Source organism: Anguilla rostrata, chromosome 1, assembly GCF_018555375.3.
Source record: "Anguilla rostrata isolate EN2019 chromosome 1, ASM1855537v3, whole genome shotgun sequence".
Classification (NCBI taxonomy): Eukaryota; Metazoa; Chordata; class Actinopteri; order Anguilliformes; family Anguillidae; genus Anguilla; species Anguilla rostrata.
This window is the reverse complement of record NC_057933.1, coordinates 65,844,698-65,869,542: the sequence shown is the minus strand read 5'-3', so window position 1 is coordinate 65,869,542 and position 24,845 is coordinate 65,844,698. Positions and strand designations below refer to the sequence as shown.

At 38.0% G+C, this 24,845-nt stretch overlaps 3 protein-coding genes across 3 annotated transcripts; all 3 read right to left on the bottom strand.

The window, feature by feature from the left end:
- Nucleotides 1-788: 788 nt before the first annotated feature.
- On the bottom strand, nt 789-6,426 carry LOC135262886 (lysosomal thioesterase PPT2-A-like). The gene is made up of 8 exons (XM_064350266.1): nt 6,050-6,426; nt 4,854-5,007; nt 4,384-4,479; nt 2,075-2,182; nt 1,821-1,904; nt 1,390-1,474; nt 1,144-1,198; nt 789-979 (listed from the first exon to the last, which is right to left on the bottom strand). Exons 1-8 carry the CDS (start codon nt 6,224-6,226, stop codon nt 836-838), a joined length of 903 nt encoding a protein of 300 aa, XP_064206336.1. The 5' UTR covers nt 6,227-6,426; the 3' UTR covers nt 789-835.
- A 6,639-nt stretch (nt 6,427-13,065) lies between these two features.
- Nucleotides 13,066-17,900, bottom strand: LOC135262881 (lysosomal thioesterase PPT2-A-like). The gene is made up of 8 exons (XM_064350253.1): nt 17,509-17,900; nt 16,361-16,514; nt 15,955-16,050; nt 14,673-14,780; nt 14,413-14,496; nt 13,936-14,020; nt 13,362-13,416; nt 13,066-13,256 (listed from the first exon to the last, which is right to left on the bottom strand). Exons 1-8 carry the CDS (start codon nt 17,683-17,685, stop codon nt 13,113-13,115), a joined length of 903 nt encoding a protein of 300 aa, XP_064206323.1. The 5' UTR covers nt 17,686-17,900; the 3' UTR covers nt 13,066-13,112.
- Nucleotides 17,901-19,758: 1,858 nt separating this feature from the next.
- On the bottom strand, nt 19,759-23,695 carry LOC135262875 (phostensin-like). The gene is made up of 3 exons (XM_064350239.1): nt 22,480-23,695; nt 20,683-20,908; nt 19,759-20,283 (listed from the first exon to the last, which is right to left on the bottom strand). Exons 1-3 carry the CDS (start codon nt 23,377-23,379, stop codon nt 20,264-20,266), a joined length of 1,146 nt encoding a protein of 381 aa, XP_064206309.1. The 5' UTR covers nt 23,380-23,695; the 3' UTR covers nt 19,759-20,263.
- Nucleotides 23,696-24,845: the final 1,150 nt, after the last annotated feature.

Below are 24,845 nucleotides of genomic sequence, written 5' to 3'. Positions count from 1 at the left end.
CCAGATTGGCATTTTCCCTTGTCTGGCGAGAATTCTGTTGAGTTGTAATTTTTGGGCAAGGACAGAAAGCAAAACATTGTTGTTTTTCTGTCTGTTCACCAGTTGATCAGTGGCCACCCCCAGCCCTGCATCATAACACTTAATAAATTCAGTACAAAAAGCGTGAAGTACAATACATAATATTTATTTCTCAAAGGGAGGCAAAACAATGTAATTACTTGAAAATACTTGATCACATGAACTAGAATGTCATGGTTGTTTATCAGTGAACTTAGTTATAATTGTGTCCAAGCCTATATGGTCCATACAGTAAAGCTAGAAGTCATTTTGTTTTTGGTTGCATGATAGACTCCCAAATGCAGGAACTTTATTTCTCCAATGGACAAGAAATTGTTAGCCCGCCATTACAGTACAGGAGAACTAAATACAGTACACATATATTGCGTTGCAGCATTTAATCTCCCCTTTCATTCCATTTGCACTCCTGTAATTTACCACAACCTGTAACCTTAATAACAAACATCAGAAACTGCAGTAGGGTCACTTTTTCGAATGAACAAATGTGAAATTAAACTGTATAGGAAAAAAAAATAATGTGACTATAGTCTGTGTACTAGAACTTTCCTTTAAATTGCTATAAGTTAAGGACAGTTTTTATTTAATCAAGTGCATTATCTTGTTATATTTTGATCATGATTAACTATTATATCATAAACAAAGTAATTATGAAAAAAACATGTTTTCCGTGTATGCATTTGCATGTACATGTAAACATGATCACTCAGCAGTAATATGTGCAGAACATGTTTTATTTTGTTGTCACAATGATCACGCTTTATGTGAGCCACTTATCGATGCAGTCATAGTACACTGCTTCATTGGAGTGCCAACTGGTATGCTTCACTCCGGGAAACACACACACAACCAAGTCTCCTCTGGCATCCAGTGTCTTCAGCCCAAAAACATCCTTCACATACACCTGTTATATGAAGAAAATAAATGTCAGTGAATTCTTTAAATATACAATAATATTATGAATAATAATAATAATAATAATAATAATAATAATCATCATCATCATCACATTGTCGTCATCATCATCATCATCATCATCATCATAAAGGTGAACAACATTTGACTCACATCCTGGTCCTTCATCTCAACAACTTCTTCATTTTCATCATAAAACCCAAAATGGCTGTTGAGAGAAAGACAGCATAAGTATGAGCTCAGCACCAAGTGGGTCACACAGAGACATAAAGTCTCAGAAATGCAGAGAGGGCTGGAAGGAGACTTAGTTATCAACAAATGAGATCTTAGACAATACAGGGAGAGCTAAGATGTCAGAAAAATACTGCGAAAAAGAGAAAAAAGAGAGTGCTTACAAACCTGGACTGCCAAGGAGTGATGACACCATCATCTGGTCCTCCGATCAACACCAGTTTCTTAATACGCAGGAAGTTCTTCTTCCAAACTAACAAAAATAGAGGTATAGCATGAACACGCAGACTTAGTACCCAGTCATTGCCACGTACGTCTATTTACCAGAATGTGACTAAATGCGAATCGATACTGACATTAACTTCATGATCGATAATGAGGTGTCTATCACTGTTTCAAAATACAAATTACACCTGTAACCTTACACACACTAAAAATATGATTGTGTAAAGGGGCAGCTGGTCCTCAGAATGGATTTTAACATTTTCATTCCTAACCATTTTGAATTTATAATGTACCAACTAGTCCTGTGCAGTTAAAAACTAATTTAGAGGTTGAGCCTTTCACTGATGAGGTTAAAACCACCAAGAGTTTATTACCTGCTGCACTGGGGTTAAGCCTCTCACTGTTCAGCAATGCAAGATAATCATTGCCTTTCACATACTGGTCTATGTGGTGGGGGTCTGGAAGAGAATCAGAGAAAACCTCATCTGTATTCACAGCAAAGTGAGTCAAAAACGCATTAACAAGAATATTGGTGTTGCTGTTCCAACCCTTTACCTTATACAGGAAAGAAACCCTCAAGGATTACATACCCTGACTCAAAGGAATGCAAAGGATCGTCCATTCTCACCCTTCCAGTAGTTGCAGATGGACAGCTTTTGTCCCACAGAGCGGTAGCAGATTTTATAAACCAGTCTCTTTAGGAACTTTGGGAAAGCATATTTCAGGTATTCTGTGTCTGTGATGAACATGGAAATGAGACATCTTGTGTAAAATTCCAATTCATCATAAGTGAATTTGACCCAACATACACTACCGTTCAAAAGTTTGGAATCACTGAGAAATGTTTATGTTTTAGAAAGAAATTGATACTTTTTGAAACTCTTGTTCACCAGTATAGCATTAAATCGGTCAAAAGTTACACTCAAGACATTGATAATTACTAATTACAATTACTATTATTACTACATCCCAGAGTCGTCCCTGCACAGTTGCAGATGTTGCTGATGTTTGGCGAGTACTATTCAATGAAGCTGCCAGCTGAAGACCGGTGCGGTGTCTGTTTCTCAAACCAGAGACTCTGATGTACATGTCCTCTTGAGCAGTCACGCATCTGGGCCTTCCACTGCTCTTTCTGTCCTGGTTAGATCCAGTTCGCTCTCTTCTTTCAAAACAGTAGTGCACACCTTTGTATAAAATCTTCAGTTTATTGGCAATCTCACACACAAAATAGCCTTCATCACTCAAAATACGACCGCATCGAGTAGCCAAGTGTCAAGTGATGAGGTTCCTTGATAGATTTATAATTTGCATTTAGTTAGTCTGTAAAACCAAAGGTCATAGGTTACAAGTAAGATAGCAATTATGATTGTTTATTATTCCGCATTGTGGTAGCGTTTTATTGCTAACGTTGGCTAACATTAGCTGCTTTGCATGGTAAATACCTACTAATTAACGCTTACATTACCGTGTGAAATATCCTCATTATAAAATACCACTAACCTATTTAAAGACACTCAATTTAAAAAATAATGTAGGCCTATATAACCGAAATATTTTGAGCAGTAATACTTACATAGCAATGATGAAATCTGTTTTCAATAGATAGAGACAGACAGTAAATCAATGACATATTTCTATCCGCTTCTGTCTTACACCAGAAAACGATGCCAGCTAGGTCTATCAGCAAACATATCGCTTAGCTATGCCCAGAAGTCCTCAATAATAATTGTATTTTCCAAGAAATTATGAAAAATCGTTAACAATGTTTCGTTAGGTGCAGCGCTATTTTACTGCTATCACAGAGTGACTACGTAAGTGAATGCGATGATAACTTTCGATTACACTGACCAATAAAATGCTATTCCAAAAGCAAAATTAGACATATTATACATTGTTAGAAAGCTTATACTCTCACCCATTGAATAAATGGATTGTCATTCAAGCCAGACTGTGCTAAAAAGGGCGACAACGCCGTAAACAACACGTGTGGTATTACACACAGATAATTTGAAAGGTACCCAGGCATCACAAATGTGCCATCTCTAGAGCCGTTTGTCTGTTATGGGCTACTGTAGAAACATGGTGGTGCAACATGGCAACCTACGTGGAAGAGGACCCACTCCCTATGTAGATATAAAGGGCTCATTCTAAGGTAACGAAAACACAACGATTCTTATTTTCATGGGATTATACACTAGTTAAAACATACTTATGAATATTATATTCAATTTCTGCCAAGTCCGTTCCGCTAAATTCTACACACTGCTCCTTTAAGGATGAGGTAACACAGTGTGCTGTCAATATAGTAAAGGCTGCTGAAAATGGTGCTTTGCAATCATAAAGATTGAATTGTCATTTCAAACAGTAATGGTTATTCACAATAACATTATCAATGTCTTGGCTGTATTTTTTTAATAATTTAATGCTACTTTGGTGAATAAAAGTATCAGCTTCTTTCAATGTAAAATATTGAAATATATAAAAATGATAAAAGTGATTCCAAACATTTGAATGGTAGTGTAGGTGAAAGCAACCTAGTGTGAAAGCCCAACCTAATGTGAAAATAACTTACCTGTGAGCTTCACATCTATGCTATTGGACAGCAGAAAAAAAATTACTTATCTGTGTGAGGAGAGGGCAAAACATAGGTAAACATTTAATTGTATTAAAGAGCAAATGTAGCTCTGAGGTGTGAGAAACATTTGAAGCAAAGGAAAAAATACACTTTATTTCACTGTAATGTTTCGACCACTTCTCTGGTGCCAAAGAGGAAAATGAGGAGAAGCAGTAGGTATAAATTATTAAAAATATTAAAAAGCCAAACTCATACAACATGCAATGATCATGTTAGTATTGACTATCATGTGTATTGGCTGTGCTTAATGGGACTGCCATGTCATTTTATTGTTATTATTGAGGTGAATGTTTAATACTGACCTCCATATTGGCCCCCCTGTGGGGAAGACAGCGAAATAAATGAGTGAATATTGTGGTCTGGAAGAGTGGAGACAATTCCTCTACACACCAATCCACCTGTAAAAAAAATGGTGCAGAGAGAGAGAGAGAGAGAGAGAGAGAGAGAGAGAGAGAGAGAGAGAGAGAGAGAGAGAGAGAGAGAGAGAGAGAGAGAGAGAGAGAGAGAGAGAGAGAGAGAGAGAGAGAGAGAGAGAGAGAGAGAGAGATTAACTTGAATTGAATAGAAGTGAGGGCAACATGTTAAATTTGAAGAAACAATAGAGAAGCTGACTCCTCAAGAAGTGAATTTATTTCTAAAGATACCCCAACAGATGTTTTACATTGTGACACTGAGAAAGGATCAAAAGAATAAGAGAGGAAGTACATGCATAGGTAACCCATTATTTTGCTGTAGTATTCTTATTAAAAACAGACATGCATGCAGTAAAGACCTTGGGAAAAGCAGATGAGGTGGACACCGTCCACAGCGTTTTGCAGGATGGAGCGGACAGCTTGTTTGAAGCCCTGCACTTGCTTCCACATTGGCATTAGGCTGGCTTCGTAGTCAAACAAGTCAATCACTGTCACATTTGTACCTGGATGTGACTGAGAAGTGGAGGTTAGTGAGAGCTCAGATAACTGGAGAGAACAGAACTTTTTTTCTGCAATGGTATGAAGGCCTATAGCTACAGTGCAAAATACATTCATAATATGTCATATTTAGCATTTTGAATGGTATCAATACTGTACAGGGACATCACAGTATTTTTAAACATAGAATGTCACAGTCGTAAATAAGCACTAGACTGCATCAAACTCTCTTTCTCTGCATCCATTCTGAAGCTCTTTGGCATCCCTATAAACCAGTATATTGTTAAATTATGTGGGAGGGGGCATTTATCTAACTGGATTGAATGTAGAAATAATCTTTTTATCATGACCAGGTATTAAAGTATGATATAAATATATGATTGAAATATATATTTGATATTAAAATATATTCTAATATAAAAATGTCTACTCCAGCTTTAACTATCCCTTTGCGTCTTACAATGATGCACATTATCATTTCAATAATTAAAGTCACATACGATGACAAGATGTCTTCTGGCAAGTGCGAGCTGACAGGTAGCATATGATCTGAGAGCTCGGAGCAGCGAGCTCGCTCCGAGCTGCGAGGTGCAAGCTCCCAGTTAATTAGCTTGGTTACATTACAGGCATTTAGCAGACGCTCTACAGTACACAACTTTTACGTAGCGTTTACATTGCATCCACTCATACAGCAGAATATATACCGAAGCAATGCAGGTTAATTACCTTGCTCGAGGGTACAGTGGCAGTGCCCTACGCAGGAATCGTTCCTGTGACCTTTAGGTTACAAGACCACTTACCCATTATAGGCCTATTATACTGTAGGTGCGAGCATGAGGGCATTGGAAAGTCCGACAAGTCTGAGATCGGACCACTTGTAAATACAGAGGTTAAGTTTTTTTTAAAAAGAGGAATAACAATATCTATACTAAGTGCGTATTTTCATGTAACTGAACCTAAACTATACTTCCAGCTGCATCGAATCAGGCCAGTGAAAGCGATTTATTCAAACAACACATTTTACAGTCGTTATGAATTAATTATCTAATTCACTCACCTTGCTGATAAAGCGGGTCAAGTGTGCCAGCTCACGGGAGCCGTCGAATAGCCCGTGGACTATAATGACGGGCTTGTACCCAACAACGTCGCCTGCAAAATAAACACTAAGGAGCATGTAGATGAACGCAGAAGTTCCGCTCATTCTGGTGCCACGGAAACTATGTACTGACATCATACCGTCAACTGCACAGAAGATATGGTGATAGGCCTATACAAAAGGAAAAAAAGGAGTTAAATGTCTAGCAAAAAAGTAATAAATGAGAAAAGGAAGAGTTTCAAAAAGCAGTTTTGTTTCCATGCACTGTCTCCACCTCAGAAATATCTCAATGCATGCACACGAGACGCGTCCGCTATTTCGTTTCAAGTAGCCTATGCTGTGCTGTGTCTGCCTTTTTAAAGCGATGCCACTTCCTTGTACTCTATGTTTACATTGTCGGCTTTGACTTATATCAAATATAGCGATATGACAGAAACCAATAACAAAATGAAGATTTCCGTGAAAACGTGCGCACATGATGTAACAAAATCATTTGAAGTCAGATATCATTCATCGCACCAAAACTATAGCCTATTTTACAATTGATGTTACAGAGGCTAGCTGTAAGGAAGCCATAAAAACAAGGAATATGGTTTTTAGACATGAATGATGAAAGTTCATCTCTCATTTTGGAATTTACTCCAGTACAAAAAGGCTCAAGCAATAGTTAGTAAAACTATAAGAGCAGCGAAGCGCACATACTGGCAAAACTTTTGTAATAGTATCAGGAGAGAGACTCAGCTGTCTGATGTACAATATGGGGCATGATTAGAAATATAGGGGCATAAGGAGAAATGATGAGCTACCTGTACTGAGCAGTGTGGCCAAACCACAGTCAGTAACAGGGAAAAGGCTGAACTGCTGGCTGAAACATTCAGGAAGATCCATAATTCTGAAATCTTACCTTGGAAGCCAGACAGCGCTGAAGAAAAATCATGGCAGGAAATCCAGAAATATTAGAGAAAAGGGCACGTCAGGAAATTCACTGGACTCATTGTTTAATTTATATGAATTAGAAAGAGCCATCAGTAATGCACGTATGACTTCACCTGGGAAAGATGGGTTTGCTACAGTATGATGGAGCACATGAAGGACAAAACACTTGCAGTAGTTTTTAAGCTCTTTAATATAGTGTGGGATACTGACTCAGTTTTGTGCTTAGAGTCAGATATTAGGAAAGCTTAGAGCAACAGAGAAGTAGTGGTAGCAGTCTTTTTCGATGCGGAAAAAGCATATGATATACTTTTTTGTTTGGAAGGAAAATACAAGTAAGGGTGTGCACAGATTATCCAAATGTGTATGTAGTGGAGAATAGAACTGCACAGGGCAGTGTGTGCAGTCCACTATTATACAATATAATGATTAATGATATCTTCTCTCACATAAAACAAAATGTAGGAAAATCTCTGTATGCTGATGATGGGGCTCTCTCGATAAGAGGACGAAATGTCTCTTATGTGATTAAGAAAATACAAGATGCAATTGATGAGGTAGAGAAATGGGCAAACAATTGGGGATTTAGATTATCAATAGCAAAAACACAAGTGATATGTTTTTTCGCAATTCCACAGACCTATCTCCTTAAAAATGTATGGGCAACCATTAGAGCAAGAGAAAGTGGTAAGATTCCTTGGAGTCTGGTTTAATGAAAAGCTCACCTTGAATAAACATAGCAATGAAATCAGAAATAAATGTATTATTAAACTGCAGTGCTTTACGGGACAGGAATGAGGAGCAAAAAGAACATCTCTGACAAATATATACTGGGCACTCTGTAGATCAGCTTTAGACTACAGATGTATAGCGTAAATGTCAGCAGCAGAAACTAACCTCAAGAAATAAGAAGCTTTACAAGCTCAAGCTCTTAGAATCAGTAGTGGTTCATTTAAAACATCCCCAGTGTCAGCAATGCAGGTTGAAATGGGATAAATGCCTCTACAAATCAGGAGAAGTAAATGAATGCTTGCATATTGAGTTAATTTGCAGGGGCACAGCCATTCACACTCCACTAAGGCTGTTTTAACAGAACGCTGGGAACACTTCAGAAGCTTTGGGTGGGTAGGTGATGCTAAAGCGGGGATGCTATGATTGCACAATCTACCCTATAGCCCTAAAGTTCCAATTTCCTCTATTTCTTTGTGGCTACTCCCAATGCCAAGTGTAGACTTGAGTTTACAACAGGAACGGAAAGGAAAATCCAGTTTTCCACCTGTTCAGGGATACATTAAACAACACTTCCAAGGAATGTTGACTCTATTCACAGATAGTTCTAAGGAACCTGTTTCTAGGCATGCAGGTGCTGCTGTGTTTATTCCCAAATATAATTTAGCCATAAAGAGGGTGTCTGATCATTGGGAATAACCCTAGCTCTACAGTGAATACAGATACACAAAATAAACAATGTGGTAATTTGCTCTGGCAGCTTCTGAGCATTGTCTAGCCTTAGATCTGGAAAATCTGGCAGACAGGATATTTTGCTCAACATTTGCCATATTTTATTCATTCAGGGGCAGAAGAATAGGCTTCTTTTTCGATTGTGAGCATTTCCATCATGATTTCTCATTATTTAGATCTATTAGATAGCCTGACAGCGATGGGACTTGAGGGTAGCCTGTCAGCTGATGGTTTTACATTAGGATACATCTGGTAAACACATTTTCAGCTTTACACCGGGAGAGCACATTAGGATTGTTTTTTTTTCCCTGAATACAGATATAAACCTACTACGTTTGAATGTTTTTTCTAAACCCATGTACGAAAGAAAACATGGGTTGCAAACACATTAAAAAGGGTCTTTTTTCACTTGATATACTTGGTACTTGTATTGGTGAATTACACAGATTATTGTAAAATGGTGTATTTACAAATATTTTTTGCTATCGCTTGTATTGATCCCTTGTGTAGGAACAACTGGATGCTTTATGGTAGGTTATCTTCTGTGAATAACACGTTTTCAAATACAAAATAAATGTTCACACAGCAAGGTACCACAGAAATAGTTGGAGACAATGAAAGTGTTATTTTTGGTATGGTTTCTTCAGAAAACAAAAGATGTTAGTCTGAAGTAATTAAAGCACTACCTGTAATCTCTGTTGAATAACTCATTTTTTTCTGAACGTGGGAGCATTTTTGCTTAAATAATAAAATGCAAACTATTCATATTGACTATTGGAATATGTATATATGAGTAGTCACAGACATTTATAAAGGTATTTATTTTTGTTTTATCTTAGTGATATATAATGTTAATTTATTTTACTATTTATTATTATTGAATGTATTTGTTTTTTTTGAATTGGTTGCAGAACCATTAAGATAAAAGAAAAAAATTATTTAACCATTCCAGTTTACCAACAGGTACTCTTACGAATATGTTTGTGCTTCATAAAACAATGGTATGAGCTATTGATATGGCTCAATGATGTGGTCAATTTTTACAACCTAGCGCATAATGTAAGCTTGTATACTCAAATGAACATGTTTTAGGAAGCGAAAATTATTTTGAATTCCATATAATAGGGTCAACAACTTAGCCAAATATATCCATCCCAGAAGCTTGACATTTCCCGATAGGGCCAAGTATTCTAAACAAAATAAGGGGTTTCATATCTATTGTGGAATATATTGGATACACCTGTTTCATCTACAAAAAACTAGGGTAGTGAAGACGACAATCAACTTTGGGTCCGAAGAGTTAATTTCACAGGTGATATAAAAAGCGAAAAGTGTACACATTGTGTAGCCTGTGGTTTTCTAGTTATCGGCAGAAACGTTTATCATTAATCATTAATTTTATTTAAACTACACAATTTTTATATAGCATGTAACCAACCATACTATTTATCAATTATAGTTACATTTTTAAATCAAGTAGGGCAAACACCCAGGGAGAGGATGTCATTGCGATCAAACATTTGGAGTCTTTTTTTTTTTTCAGTGTGTGGAGGGAGTGAGTTTTTCAAATAAGACACATTTTCAGCTCCAAGAACATGTTTTTTCAGCGACAGAAAGCAGACAAGCGCAACGATTACAGACTCAAGCCGGACACCCACCGCACGTGTAGCGGCCGCGAGCGCACGACGCGCGTACTACGCGCGTAAGTGAAGCGTAGTTGAAGTACTGTTATTACAACGGCAGCGGGCGACCTCCTCTACACCAGCTGCGAACGCGGCGCGAACCGGGTGCGAAACTTGTGCGACACAAGCGAACTGAAGCGTAGTTTTTCGCTTCTGTTCTATTTTTCTGCTTGCCGCGCGTCATGATGACCTGTTTATACACAGAAATATGCTCTAAAATGCTAGGTATACATGCTCTGATTTATATTTCATCCATATTAGGCTACTGGGGGTGTGTCCCTAGTTCCCTCCCAGATATTTTATAAGCAGCTAAAAAATACAAGCCCTTTTGTTTTTGTATTGTCCTTGCAGAAAAATTTTTAAAAACCGCAACCTGGGGAAAAGGCAAACTTAGTTTCGCTACCTTATTTTGCGGAGGGGGTGGGGTAAATTTGAAAATACACCACAGGAAGACGTAGCCTATCGAATGATGTAGAAGTGGATGCACCGAGCAGCGGTTTGTTAGCTCGAGTGTTGAAAGGTAGTTTTTAACCAACCATTGCTCAGCCTATTTGACTTCTCCGATGTCTTTGTTCGCCGAGCTTTTAAAAAGGGGTTGTTGATAAAAATCAGATAATCCACAGAGCTTTAAAAAATCTGATTATTTAGTGGTCTTGCCGATGAAAATGCACCTATTTTATAAGTGAAGTTGTAAGCAAGCCTTTATTGCACTTGTACTTGACAGCTTCCTGTATTCATGGCGTTGTGGTGCTCATATCCCTCCAAGTTTAAATTGTTATCATCTTTTTGATGATTAGCTGATTTTACTAAATATGATCATATAAATGTTTTGACGTGAATAACAAGACGGCACGGGAATTCCCAATGGTTGATTACGGATTATTTATTATTATGATCATTACATATTCTTCATAAAGTTGGCACGCTTGTTAACCAAGCAAATACATACATTTTGAGATTGATTATTATGTAGGCTACGTTGCGATTTAAGCTTATGGTAATTCTTTAAAGAGTTTACTTTCTCACGTATTTACATGAGTTAACAAAATATTACCAAATTAACAAACTGAAAAAGGTCTCTCACCAAGTATTCACTTAACCCATAATCAACAGTCGTGAGCAAACGTGAAATACACGATGTAATCCCACTGCAGACTGCGAGGGCTACTAGGAATATAGAGCTTTAAGCAAGCCTTTGCGCGACACAAACGGAACCCGTGTAGACACACGACGCGCCGCGCAGTGCTGCTTCGCCGTGCTGCTTACGCGCCGCACCGAAAATAAAATCAACTGTTAGTTTCAGTTTCAACTCGCAATGCACAAACACACGCCATAAGTTGCAAGCACAAGTCATTGCTTGCAAGTACAAAGTACTTTTGGAACTAATTTGAGCCCATACGTTATACCTCACTTTTGGATGAGACTGGAGTGTTCCCCACATGCTTGCAAAAGCTGTTGACCTTATTTGTGAAGTGCTCTTTCAAAACACATGGTAAACATTTTTGAAAATGGCATTACAAAAATATAAACAGGCACATATTGTATTGTGTTCAATGTTGTAATATTTTTCCATGGAATGCAAGTGCCAATGTCATAGATGTAGCTTATTAAGGTAAACTTCATTTTTACACAATGTTGCGAAGGGCTTACGATAGGGAGAAAATTAAGTTTCTTACTATTTCAATCAGGAGCTGTGCACGCAAGGAGCTGGACGAGTTGTCTACCTTGCTGACGTTGCTGCCAATACCTGTTACGCCCAAGACCTGGAAGGGTGGCCCATGGAGAACCTGGGTGCCTGCCTGGGCCAGGACTGGAAGCCCTCGAGTCAGAGGAGGACGAGGCCCGGGACGAGCACGATGAGTCTTTGTGGTGCAAGTGGTGTGGGGATCCTCGCCACCATGGGGACTGTGCCCTACCAGCAGACCTGCCAAAAGTCGCAGCTTTGCCACCCAGTCCGAGGGTGCCGCCAGAGGCCACTGCTCTGCCGCCCTGTCCCTGGATGAGTGGCCCCCGCCACCAGCTGATGCAGCGGGCCCTCTAGCTGTGTCTTATTAACCAATCATCGGTTTTGTTATTACTTTGCCTAGGAGGTGTTTGGTTGCCAGATTGGCCTTTTTCCTTGTTTGGTTGAGAATTCTGTTGGGTTGTCATTTTTGGGCAATAAAAGACAGACAGCAAACATTTAGGTTTTTCTGTCTGTTCACCACATGATCAGTGGCCACCCTCAGCCCTGCATCACAACTTAATAAATTTGTCACAAAAAGCATGAAGTACAATACACAATTTTTTTCCTCAAAGGGAGGCAAAACAATGTAATTACATGAAAATACTTGGACACATGGACTAGAATGTCATGGTTGTTTATCAATGAAGTTAATTATATTTGTGTCCAGGCCTACATGGCCCATACAGTAAAGCTAGAAGTCATTTTGTTTTTAGTTGCATGATAGACTCCCAAATACAGGAACTTTATTTGGAAGAGAAATTGTTAGCCCATCATTACAGAACAGAAAAGCTAAATACAGTACAAATGTTCTGTTGCAACATTTTTCATTCCATTTGCACCCCTGTAATTTACCACAAGATGTAAAAGTTAGCAAAATGTCTTAAAAACAAACATCAGAAACCACAGTAGGATCACATTTTCGAATGCACAAATGTCCCGTTTTCTCAAAACCATGAAACTATAGATCTATATAGGAAAAAAACAGAATGTGCTCTCATTCCAGCATCTGACTATAATTTGTGTCCTTTAACTTTACTTTAAATTTCCATATGTTAAGAACAGTTGTTTATCAAGTCCTTTAATGTACTATATTTCTACCATGCTTAACTATTATATCAGAAACAAAGAAACGTGAACAGAACACGTTTTGTGTATGCATTTGCATCACTCAGCAGTAATATGTGCAGAACATGTTTTATTTTGTTGTCACAATGATCACGCTTTATGTGAGCCACTTATCGATGCAGTCATTGTACACTGCTTCATTGGAGTGCCAACTGGTATGCTTCACTCCGGGAAACACACACACAACCAAGTCTCCTCTGGCATCCAGTGTCTTCAGCCCAAACACATCCTTCACATACACCTGTTATATGAAAAAAAGAAATGTCAGTAATTTCCCTAAATATATTATAATACTAATAGTCATCATCATCATAATAATAATAAAAATTAACAACATTTGACTCACATCCTGGTCCTTCATCTCAACAACTTCTTCATTTTCATCATAAAAGCCAAAATGGCTGTTGAGAGAGAAAGGCAGCATGAGTATGAGCTCAGCACCAAGTGGGTCACACAGAGACAAAAAGCCTCAGAAATGCAGAGAGGGCTGGAAAGAGACTTAGTTCAGCGTTTCCCAACCGGTGTGCCGTCTGGCAAGGCCAGGTGTGCTGTGTGAAAAATCCTTGAATCCTTTTAATGTTCAAATTAATTTAAAAAAAATTAAATGAACAAATCCCATTCACAAAAGCCAAAATAAATGTAATTAAAATGCGTATCGCTTAATTAAAACCCCAAAAGAACATTTAGGCCTACTGTTGGCACGTCACATCAACGTCAGTACGTCGCTCTCGGTTTTTTTCTGTCGACGTGGTGTGCCATGAGATTCTGTAAATTTGGAGTGTGTGCCGTGGAAGGAAAAAGGTTGGGAAACGCTGACTTAGTTATCAACAAATGAGATCATAGACAATAAAGGGAGAGCTGAGGTGTCAGAAAAAAACAGCAGAAAAAGGAAAAAAGAGAGGGAGTGAGTGCTTACAGACCTGGACTGCCAAGGAGTGATGACACCATCATCTGGTCCTCCGATCAACACCAATTTCTTAATGCGCAGGAAGTTCTTCTTCCAAACTAACAAAAATAGAGGTATATCATGAACATGCAGACTCACTACTCAGTCATTGCTGCGTTTGTTTATTTACAGAAATGTGACCAAATGTAAATTGATACTGACACTAACTTTGATAATGATCGATAATGAGGTGTTTATCACTGTTTTAAAATACAAATTACACCTGTGACACACATTAAAGATAGAACAAAGTCAAAATATGACTGTGAAAAAGGGCAGCTGGTTTTAAAAAAAATATATATATATATATATATATATAATTTTTTTTTTTTTTTTTAAGTTTATGGCCATTTTGAATTTATAATGTACCAACTAGTCCTGTACAGTTTAAAAACTAACTTAGAGGTTGAGCCTTTGGCTGATGAAGTTAAAACCGCCAAGAGTTTATTACCTGCTGCACTGGGGTTAAGCCTCTCACTGTTCAGCAATGCAAGATAATCATTGCCTTTCACATACTGGTCTATGTGGTGGGGGTCTGGAAGAGAATTAGAGAAAACCTCATCTGTATTCACAGCAAAGTGAGTCAAAAACGCATTAACAAGAATATTGGTGTTGCTGTTCCAGCCCTTTACCCTATACAGGAAAGAAACCCTCAAATGACAGGATTACATACCCTGACTCAAAGGAATGCAAAGGATAGTCCATTCTCACCCTTCCAGTAGTTGCAGATGGACAGCTTTTGTCCCACGGAGCGGTAGCAGATTTTATAAACCTGTCTCTTTAGGAACTTTGGGAAAGCATATTTCAGGTATTCTGTGTCTGTGATGAACATGGAAATGAGACATCTTGTGTAAAATTACAATTCATCACAAATGAATTTGACCCAACATACACTACCGTTCAAAAGTTTGAAATCACTGAGGAATGTTTATGTTTTAGAAAGAAATTGATACTTTTTGAAAGTTAACTTTTGTTCACAAAGGTATCATTAATTGATCAAAAAGTACACTCAAGGTTACTATTAGTATTATTACTACAACCCAGAGTTGTCTCTTCACTGTAGCAGATGATGTTGATGTTTGGCGAGTACTATTCAATGAAGCTGCCAGCTGAAGACCTGTGAGGTGTCTGTTTCTCAAACCAGAGACTCTGATGTACATGTCCTCTTGAGCAGTCACACATCTGGGCCTTCCACTGCTCTTTCTGTCCTGGTTAGATCCAGTTTGCTCTCTTCTTCCAAACAGTAGTGCACACTTTTGTATAAAATCTCACGCAATCTCACGCACAAAATAGCCTTCATCTCTCAAAATAACAATTGACTGATGAGTTTCTGGAGAAAGCTATTTCTTTTTGACAAGTTTTAAAACCAAAATTCAACTTATAAATGCCAGTGTACTAGCAACTGAACTAAAAATATTTTGTAGCTTAATTAAACAGCACAATTGTTTCCAGCAGTGCTTAATATAATGGAAGTGCTTTCTCTAGTACCAAATTAGCACATTAGCATGAATACTTAAGAATGAGGTAACACAGTGTGTTCTCAATATGCTGGAGTAATGGCTTCACTAAAAGTGATTCCAAACATTTGAATGGTAGTGTATGTGAAAGCAATCTAGTGTGAAAGCCCAGCCTAATGTGAAAATAACTTACCTGTGAGTTTAACATCTATGCTATTGGACAGCAGAGTAATGTAACAAAAATACTTATCTGTGTGAGGAGAGGGCAAAACATACGTAAACATTTAACTGTATTAAAGAACAAATGTAGCTCTGGGGCTTAAGAAACATTTGAGGCAAAGCAAAAAATTACACTTTATTTCACTGTAATGTTCCAACCACTCCTCTGGTGCCAAAGAGGGAAATGAGGAGAAGCAGTGAGTATAAAACATGTAAAAAGTCAAACAAATACAACCTGCAATGATGTCAGTATTGACTATCAATGCGATTGCCATGTCATTTTATTGTTATTATTGAAGTGAATGCTTAATACTGACCTCCATATTGGCCCCCCTGTGGGGAAGACAGCGAAATAAATGAGTGAATATTGTGGTCCGGAAGAGTGGAGACAATTCCTCTACACACCAATCCACCTGAGTTAGAAAAAGTGGTGCAGAGATTAAGAGAGAGATTGAGAGAGAGACAGAGAGAGACCAAGAGAGACCATATCAATTAACTTGAATTTAAGAGAAGTGAGGACAACATGTTAAGTTTCAGCAAACAACAGAACATCGAGAAGCTGAGGGGAGAAGTGAAAATTATTTCTGTAAAGATACCGCAACAGATGTTTTACATAGTGACATTGAAAACGGACAAAAGAACAAGAGAGGAAGTAAATGCAGAGAGGACCGACTATTTTGCTGTAATATTCTTATTAAAAACAGACATGCATGCAGTAAAGACCTTGGGAAAAGCAGATGAGGTGGACACCGTCCACAGCGTTTTGCAGGATGGAGCGGACCACCTGTGTGAAGCCCTGCACTTGCTTCCACATTGGCTTTAGGCTGGCTTTGTAGTCAAACAGGTCAATCACTGTCACATTTGTACCTGGATGTGACTGAGAGGTGGAGGTTAGTGAGAGCTGAGATAACAGCAGAGAACAGTACATTTTTCTGCAATGGTATGAAGGCCTATGGCTATAGTACAAAATACATTCATAATATGTCATATTTAGCATTTTGAATGGCATCAGTACTGTACATCATAGTATTTTTAACATTGAATGGCATAGTGGTAAATAAGCACTAGACTGCATCAAACTCTCTTTCTCTGCATCCATTCTGAAGCTCTTTGGCATCCCTATAAACAAGTAAAAAAATGTATTATGTGGGAGAGGGCACTGATTTAACTATGGATTAAATGTGGGAATATTCTTTTTGACATGATTTTTACCATTTTTCTCATCCCCAAATTAGATTCAGAATCCACACCCCTGTGTAATCCTCTCTTACTCTAGTGGCATTGCAGTGAAACTGCAGATCGTGCAACAGGCCCCTTTCACTTCAGTTTCACATCATACCAGTTTTACAGACTTATATTATTAGACTCTGTGCCATTGTGATAAGAAAGAACTGTTTTGACGCTAAAAACAGGAACCGGTGCTTCTCACTGAACAGTTAATTTCACTTTTCACTGAAAGAGAAGTTCTGGCGATACATGCTATGGGTGGAGGGGGTTGGGTGAAAAGTCACTCTGAAACTATACCAAACCCAGGTATTCTTAATCTTAACACAAGCTTAATTAACAAGTTTCCATTGGAAAGTTCGACAAGTTGTAGTTCGGATTACTTGTAAATGTAGAGCTAAAGTTAATAATAATAATAATAATAATAATAATAATAATAATAATAATAATAATAATAACAACAACAACAACAACAACAACAACATTTTTAATAATACATGCGTATTTTGATGCAAGTGAACCTTTCCACTAAAATAAACTATGCTTTCAGGTTTCACAGAAACAGGCCAGTGAAAGCGATTTTTTCAAACCTCACATATTACAATTAATTAATTATTAATTATTAATTAATGATCTAATTCACTCACCTTACTGATAAAGCGGCTCAAGTTTACCAACTCTTTGGGGCTGTCGAATAGTCCGTGGACTATAATGACGGGCTTGTACCCGACAACGTAGACTGCAAAAGAAACACTAAGGAGCATGCAGATGAACCCAGAAGCTCCGCTCCTTCTGGTGCCACGGAAACTGAACACTGACATCATACCATCAACTGCACGGAAGATATAGTGATATACAAATGATTTTTTTTGTTAAGTATCCAGCAAAAGTTAATAGGCTACATGAGAAAAGAAACCGATTCAAAAGGCAGTTTTGTTTCCAAGCACTGTCTCCATCCCAGAAATAACGCAATGCATGCACGCGCGACGCGTCCGCTATTCTGTTTCAAGTAGGCTATGTTGTCTCTGCCTCTTAAAAGAAATGCCACTTCCTTCTACTCTGTTTATATGTTGTCGGCTTTGACTTTTCCTGAGGTTTCTTATAGTGTAGCTTTTAACAAAATGTAGATTTTAGTGAAAACGTGAATACATTTTAATAGGATATTTGCGCACAAAATCATGTAAAATATCATTCATTGCATATATATGTATATAATACAATCGATGTTCGTACTTTTTAATTGTGTGTATAAATAAATTTCTTGATGGATAATGCTGGGGAATCTGGAGCGGATCTGGATCTTTCTGGGGTGATAATGTTATGACTGACTGAAAGTGCAAAAAACATTGTAACAATATCAGCATGATTTTGTTCGTTTTTTGAAGTCTTGCTAAACGGTGTGATAAATATTTATTTGTCAGGACATTAATGCTTAGCTACTTTCCCCAATAAGCAAACTGCTGTGTTGTTTTCATGTTTTTGTTAAAAGTAGTTATAATTTTATATTTTATATTTATATTTTATATAGTTAAACAATATTATTGTTAGTCAGGTAGTGAAAACAGAAAATGACATATAAAGATAATCTTTAGAGTATAGATAAAGATGCATGAGTGTCTGCAGAGGTGTAAGACACCAATCATTTGTACTATTGAATAAAATAAATAAGTGTATATTATCTTACCGTTAGTATATGCAAGTTCAAGAGATAAGAGCTAAATATAACAGATACTGTTTGGTACTATGGGCTCTGGGAATGAGCAGAATAAGGGAATGAGACCAGATATCTGGAAAAGTAGATTGCACCATTATTCGTGATTTCACTCGGACAGGAATGCTTGACTTTGAAACAGTCCCTCAGCCACCACTCAGAAGAGTTAGTCAGTAGAGGTTTTGCGGTTATTCATGAGGAGATTTGAGTCCACGGACATTATTGCGATGCTAATTCACAAAAGTATGGATAGTCGGTATAAATGTAACGCATCACAAACGTAACACGGTCAATAACCTTTTGTACAGTGCTGCTACAGTAGCAGCTACGTTTCAGGTTTGTACACGCGAAATTCAGTCCTCTAGTGCGTGCCAAAAGAACGAAGCAATTCGAGAACCTTCGAGTGGAAAAGATAAAATAAAATAAACAAAAATCTGTTCTGGAAGTAATTTTGAATATGAGGCATTATTTTTTATAAACAATAAATCAAATCATACACCATTTTAAACCGTCACCTGTCTTTGAAAGTTTTTATTTTCTGAGAAGAAGTTAATTGTAGGCCTGAACATCAACGTGATGACTTTTAAAGTTAGTTCAGTGTTAAATGCGTTCAGCTAATTTTGCTTGCTGTGTTGACATAGTATCGACTTCTGGATGCTCCAAGTGGTTAATGGAAAAGAATCAGCCACCTGATCACAGGCATAATAATAAGTACACACTAGGTTGGTCTGTATAGTTGGCTATTTGCTTTCTAAAAGCTTGCCTGTGTGTTAAGAAGCAAACAAAAGAAACTTTCCTTATCGATTTGGACATTACCACAACTCACTTCACGGTAAATTATGAAGTTGCTTGTGTGTCGATGTTTGCTGATGTCGATGATGATGACTTTCACTTCTGAACTTATTATGAGTTCTGTTCTGTTAAAGCTAAATGGTGTGTTTGTGAAATACATTGCATATATTGTTGGCAAATTAGGCATGTGTAGTCTTGGTGTGTTTGAACAGAAGTAGCCACACCCAGACCATGCACACACACAAGAACACACATACACACACACACAGCAAGGAGTGCATGATATGATACACTCATTCATGAAAAATGCTGCATGTCTTCATCTGTATCTTTTTCACATGCTGTTTCACACACCTACATTGAAATGGGAGCAACAATGGGAGCAACACATGGATGGCAATATTTTTAATTTTATTGGTTTATTTTTCCGGGACAATGCACACCAATCAACAGTCAATCTGTAAATGAGCCAGAGTTAGCCTGAAAGGCTAGTTTTAATCTGCTGTCCCTGATGTTTAAAAGGCAGTAAGGTATTTAGAAATTCAATGAAGCCTGCTTTATTGCTTTAGAAATCACAGAATAAAATCAAGAGTTGTGGTATGGTTTACTTTTGTTAAAGAATAAAAATGAATGTAATCACCTTTACGATAAATTGTAAACATGAACATTTTAAGTATTTGTGTAGCTATTCAGCTAACTTCATTTTCAAGCATTTACAGGACATACGTGTAAAAATGTGCATTTAAATTCCTTCATTATTAACATAAAAGTGAACACCAAGGCATTTTTTAATATGGCAAATTTAAATCTAGCTATGTAAACACTGTAAATGTATACCAATTATTTGAACCACATATCTTTAAGAATATGATTATTTGAAAACAAATGTCCTTTGGCTTCTATTGGTGGCATGATTCATCTGTATAAAAAAAAAAAAACAAAGGAAAATTTATTAGATGACTGGCACAATGACTGAGATACTGAGTTAATTTTGTATTTAATTAATTTTGTATTTATATTTCACAAATGATGATATCAATTATATGAATAATATAATATTTTTAATATAAAAATATTTTTTATCATGATGTAACAACTATGTGCATTGTAGAACACAAAATTTTACTAAGCTATAATAATATTACTGTCACTATTATGAACATATAGCAAAAAGGGTTCTGTATCAAGACAACAGTGTGAAAATGTTTAAACAATGGGTTTGCAGTGTATATTTGACATAGGGTTGCACAGATTATAGATTAAGTGGTACTGTAGGTGTAGGATGATGTCATGTTTCTGTAAATTCAGGGAAACATACCCACTGTCAGCACTCTGCCTACTCCAGCCATGGCAGGTCTGCTGCTTCTCAACAAAAATACTCCTTTCTCTTCCCTGTCTTCTTCGTCCTCCTCCTCCTCTGCTTCTTTCCCCTCCTCTGTCTCAGGGCCTTGCAGAGGGGGAGAGGGGAAGGAGTCCAGCAGAGAGCTTTCAGATGGGTACTCAAATACTCGATCCAGCTGTAGCTCATCAAAAGAAACCTTCACCTGAAAGAAAAAAAATCACACTGTTTGAATACATTATACTCTCATGTGGATCAGGGGTCTATCATGTGTTGTGAAATGTTTTTTTTTTAAAAAGTACTTACAGGGTACAGTCATAACTGCTCTTTTTCAGTGTTCACTGTAACCTAGTAAAGTCCGACAGTGGAACATGTCAAAGCAGCTGCCCACCATGGAGATAGCGGCACACTCCCACAAGTGTAAATTAGAACTGCCAACCAATTCAGGAACATCTCCTCAGGAGAATGTCCGCATCTTTACAAAACCTTTTTGTATACTGGCCATAATAACTTCCTCTTTTGCAGAATGGCTGTATTTGTAATATTTTTACAATTCTTCCCTTTATCTCATAATTAAAATGTTAAATGTTCTGTGTTAAATCAACTCTTTCATGGTCCCTATTAGACTCATATGTGCTCTATGAGAGTTGGCTTAATACTGAAGATTTTCTGTGCATATTCAATCAGCCATGCGCATTGCTGCTACCTCTGCTATCAGTCTAGCTTTCGCTCTCTGCCAAAGCACATGAAGTCAAGCTGCAGCTTCTTTTCACGCTGTAGACCACAAGTTTAGCTTGCACAAACATGAGTTGGAGGAAGGCACATATGGCCAGATTCACTTCCATTGCAAAGGCAGATTTCACATTCTTTTTGTGCCCCAATTATTGAGCTTATTCACTGAGAAATGTATGCAAATGCGTTTGTAGCAAACAAGCTTCTGAAATGAGCTCTCCACCAGAAAATAGCATAGTCACAAACTCCAAGGGCAAATTGTATACTTCAGCTTGAAGACAAGGCAGAAAATGCAACAGTCAGCTGCACATGCCTATAAAATTAGCCCAACAAGTCTGTTATGCATTCTCTCGGAAATGGACGATGATGCCAGCTGAAAGGAGCAATTGCTTTCTGATCAGGAGATTGAGGTTCTAGTGGTACAGGTACACAAATATGTAAAACATTTAAACAAAAGTGTAACAGAAAGAAAACACATTTGGGAGGTTATAGCCAAAAATGTCAGCACTGTGGGCGTAGCAGTACACACTGCAAGAAACATTCTTGCATCTGGCAGCAATATGATATAGCAGCCGTTGAGTTCAGGAAAGTTGGGGATAGTAAGTCATCTTTGCAATTAGGCAGTTGTACTGTGATGTACGAATGATGTTCATGTTTCTACTGACGTCACCCTCAGAACAAACTGCAACAGATCTCAATAAGAATAATGGAGCGCTTAAACCATTGATGTGCTTCCTGTTTTTTATGATTGCTGGTATAAACATTATTAACAGTGGCCTGTCAATTTCTTTGTATGCATCGGTGACAACAAACTTCAGATCAGCAATTATCTGATAAAGAAGCTTAAATTTATCATAGATCTATTCTCCTTTACCACATGCATAATTATTTAAATCATATAAATGCAATTGGCTGTATTGTTTATGCTGTGGGCCATTGCAATGAATCAAAGAACACACTAAAATCATTAAAAACTGAATAAAATTTCACATTCTGATACCAATAACGTATATCACAGATTTTTAAACTTTTAATAGTACTCACTGTTTTTTGAGTCCCACTGCCTTTGGCCAAGCATGATTTCTCCATAATCTGATAACCCCCAATGACCTCTATCGCTTCCACTGTTGGATATCTCTTCTTTCCCTTCTCTTCTGTGACATGCGGGGTGGCACTGGACGCTGAGGGACATAATTCCTTTACTCCTGGAGAGATCAGTGAAGCCGGACCTGTGCCTGATTTTCTGGGGTTAATGGTGATGGTGTTTCCCCTCTTGCCCTGCACTGCTGCTGAATTCCTGAGAGAGAAAGGGGGAAGAGAGGGGGATTGGGAGGGTGTGATAGAAAGAGAGGCAGATGGAGGTGGAGCAGTGAGACTCCATTCTGGGTTCTTTGGAGGTTTCTCAGGAGAGGGACAAGATCTAGGATTGATGGTAAAGGATGAGCGAGAATTTGACTGATTTAGTTGGTTCAGCTTTAGTGGGGTTCTTTGGTTGGCATAGCGCTGTTGTAAGGGCTGTACACTTTCCTGTGCGTTGCATATTTCCTCATCCTTTGGCTGTGCCATCTGTTTGTGTGGATCATGGTCTTGTTGTTGTATGTTTTGGTGGCAGTGTGTCAGTTGTGGTGTCCTGTTGCATTCCTGTTCCTTTAACTGCAATGGTCTAAGCTGTTTCTGTACAGGTTGTTTGGCTGTTGGTTCTTCGTGGGCCTCCTGACTATAGAGTTGATTTAGTTTCATTTCCAGCTGTTGCTTTTCAAGCTGTATCCTGATCATCTGACTACGCAGTTGACCTTGTGGCTGCTGTGGCTCTGAGTCGTACGTCTGTGCGTGGTGTTCTCGTTGCCTTATCTTCAAACTGAGCAACTGAGCTTCAGGCTTCCCCTCTGCTACAGACGGCGATGTTCGGGAAGCCACAGTCTTTAGGTTATAAATTCGGCTCATAGTTGTAAAAAAAAGTTGAAAGGATGTCCAGAGGGGGAGAAAACAATACAAACAGGAGAAGGCTGACAATTTGTTGTATTCTTTCTCGAATGTCTCTTCCTCTTTCCTTACTCAACTTCTCCCACTGTATCTTGACCTTTTTATCATCAGCCACTGTGAAATGCCGCTACATGTTGTATCTGGGTTTTTTCTCTTTCTCTTGCAGAGGAAAAACTGTGTTGAGAAGAAGACGCGGTGGAGGTTGCTGTACGGGTGCCTGTCGTTTCTTCCTCATCGGTCCCTGAGAGCGATTGTGAGAGTGATGGGCAGACAGGAAGTTGCGCACTGGCTTTTGGGACATCAACTTCCCATATGACGTCAAGGGGACAGGATGTTAGTGACAAAAGGTCTTCCTGTCCTCATTCTCATTTAGCTCTCTTTCATAGCATACCTTTTTTCCCCTCCTTTCCACAGTTCTCTTTCTTTTGTAGCTCTCTCATCCCTTCGCATTTACTATCCACCTTCACTCAGTCGCATTTCTGTGTCTATTCCTTCACTTCTCTCTGTCTATTACTCTTTTATTGCATATTGTTCTTTTTGTCTCTGCATATCCACTTGCACTTTCTGTGCAAGTCAAACAGTTTTTCCCCCTCTCTGCTGCTTATCTTTCCTAGCCTTTAATTCTCCCTCATGTCAGATACTAAAGACTGCTATTGCATCCACCATTTACCATTTCTCCATCATACACTATTTCCTCATCTTTTCACTCCCCAGTTCTTATTCACACACAGTGGGCTGGGGCATTGTGTTTATATTTGGTCCAGACCGAAGAGTGCCCCCCTACTGGCCCACTGTCACCAATCCCACCGGCAGCTTAGTTTTCACAGAAGACTTCCCATTCAAATACTAACCATAGACCAAAGAAAAATCAAGCCCTCACCTACATAGCCTTCAATATGTATTTAATGTGCTCAAAGTGAGTCACTAACTGTAAAGTATGTCATGTAAATAATTATCTTAATTTCTTTCTTGCAATTTCTATTACAAGAAGGACAGGCCTATCAAGACTAAAGCATTTGAATGCTATTTCAGATTTAATGTTCAACATGAATAGCACATATTTTCAAAAATCTCACTTATTCTTTAATGAACTTACATAAATGATTCTGTAGAACATACAGTAATAGCAGTAAAATATACAGCTCTATAAACAAATACATATAGGTGATAGTCATTCCAAACATGACGATATATCAAGTTATCAAAGTCAGAGGGAAAGGGCATTGTGTGGGGAAATATCAATAAAGAATGGCAGCAGCACTGGGATCAGGAGAGAAGGGGGAGACATTTACATCTGATACAAAATAGAGTAGGCAGTGTAAGAAAGAGGGGAGGAAACAGAAGAGAGGAGGTTGTAATATCAAGATTAAGAATAGGACACAGCAATTTACGCAGCACGCTTCATCTTATAGGTAAACATCCAAACG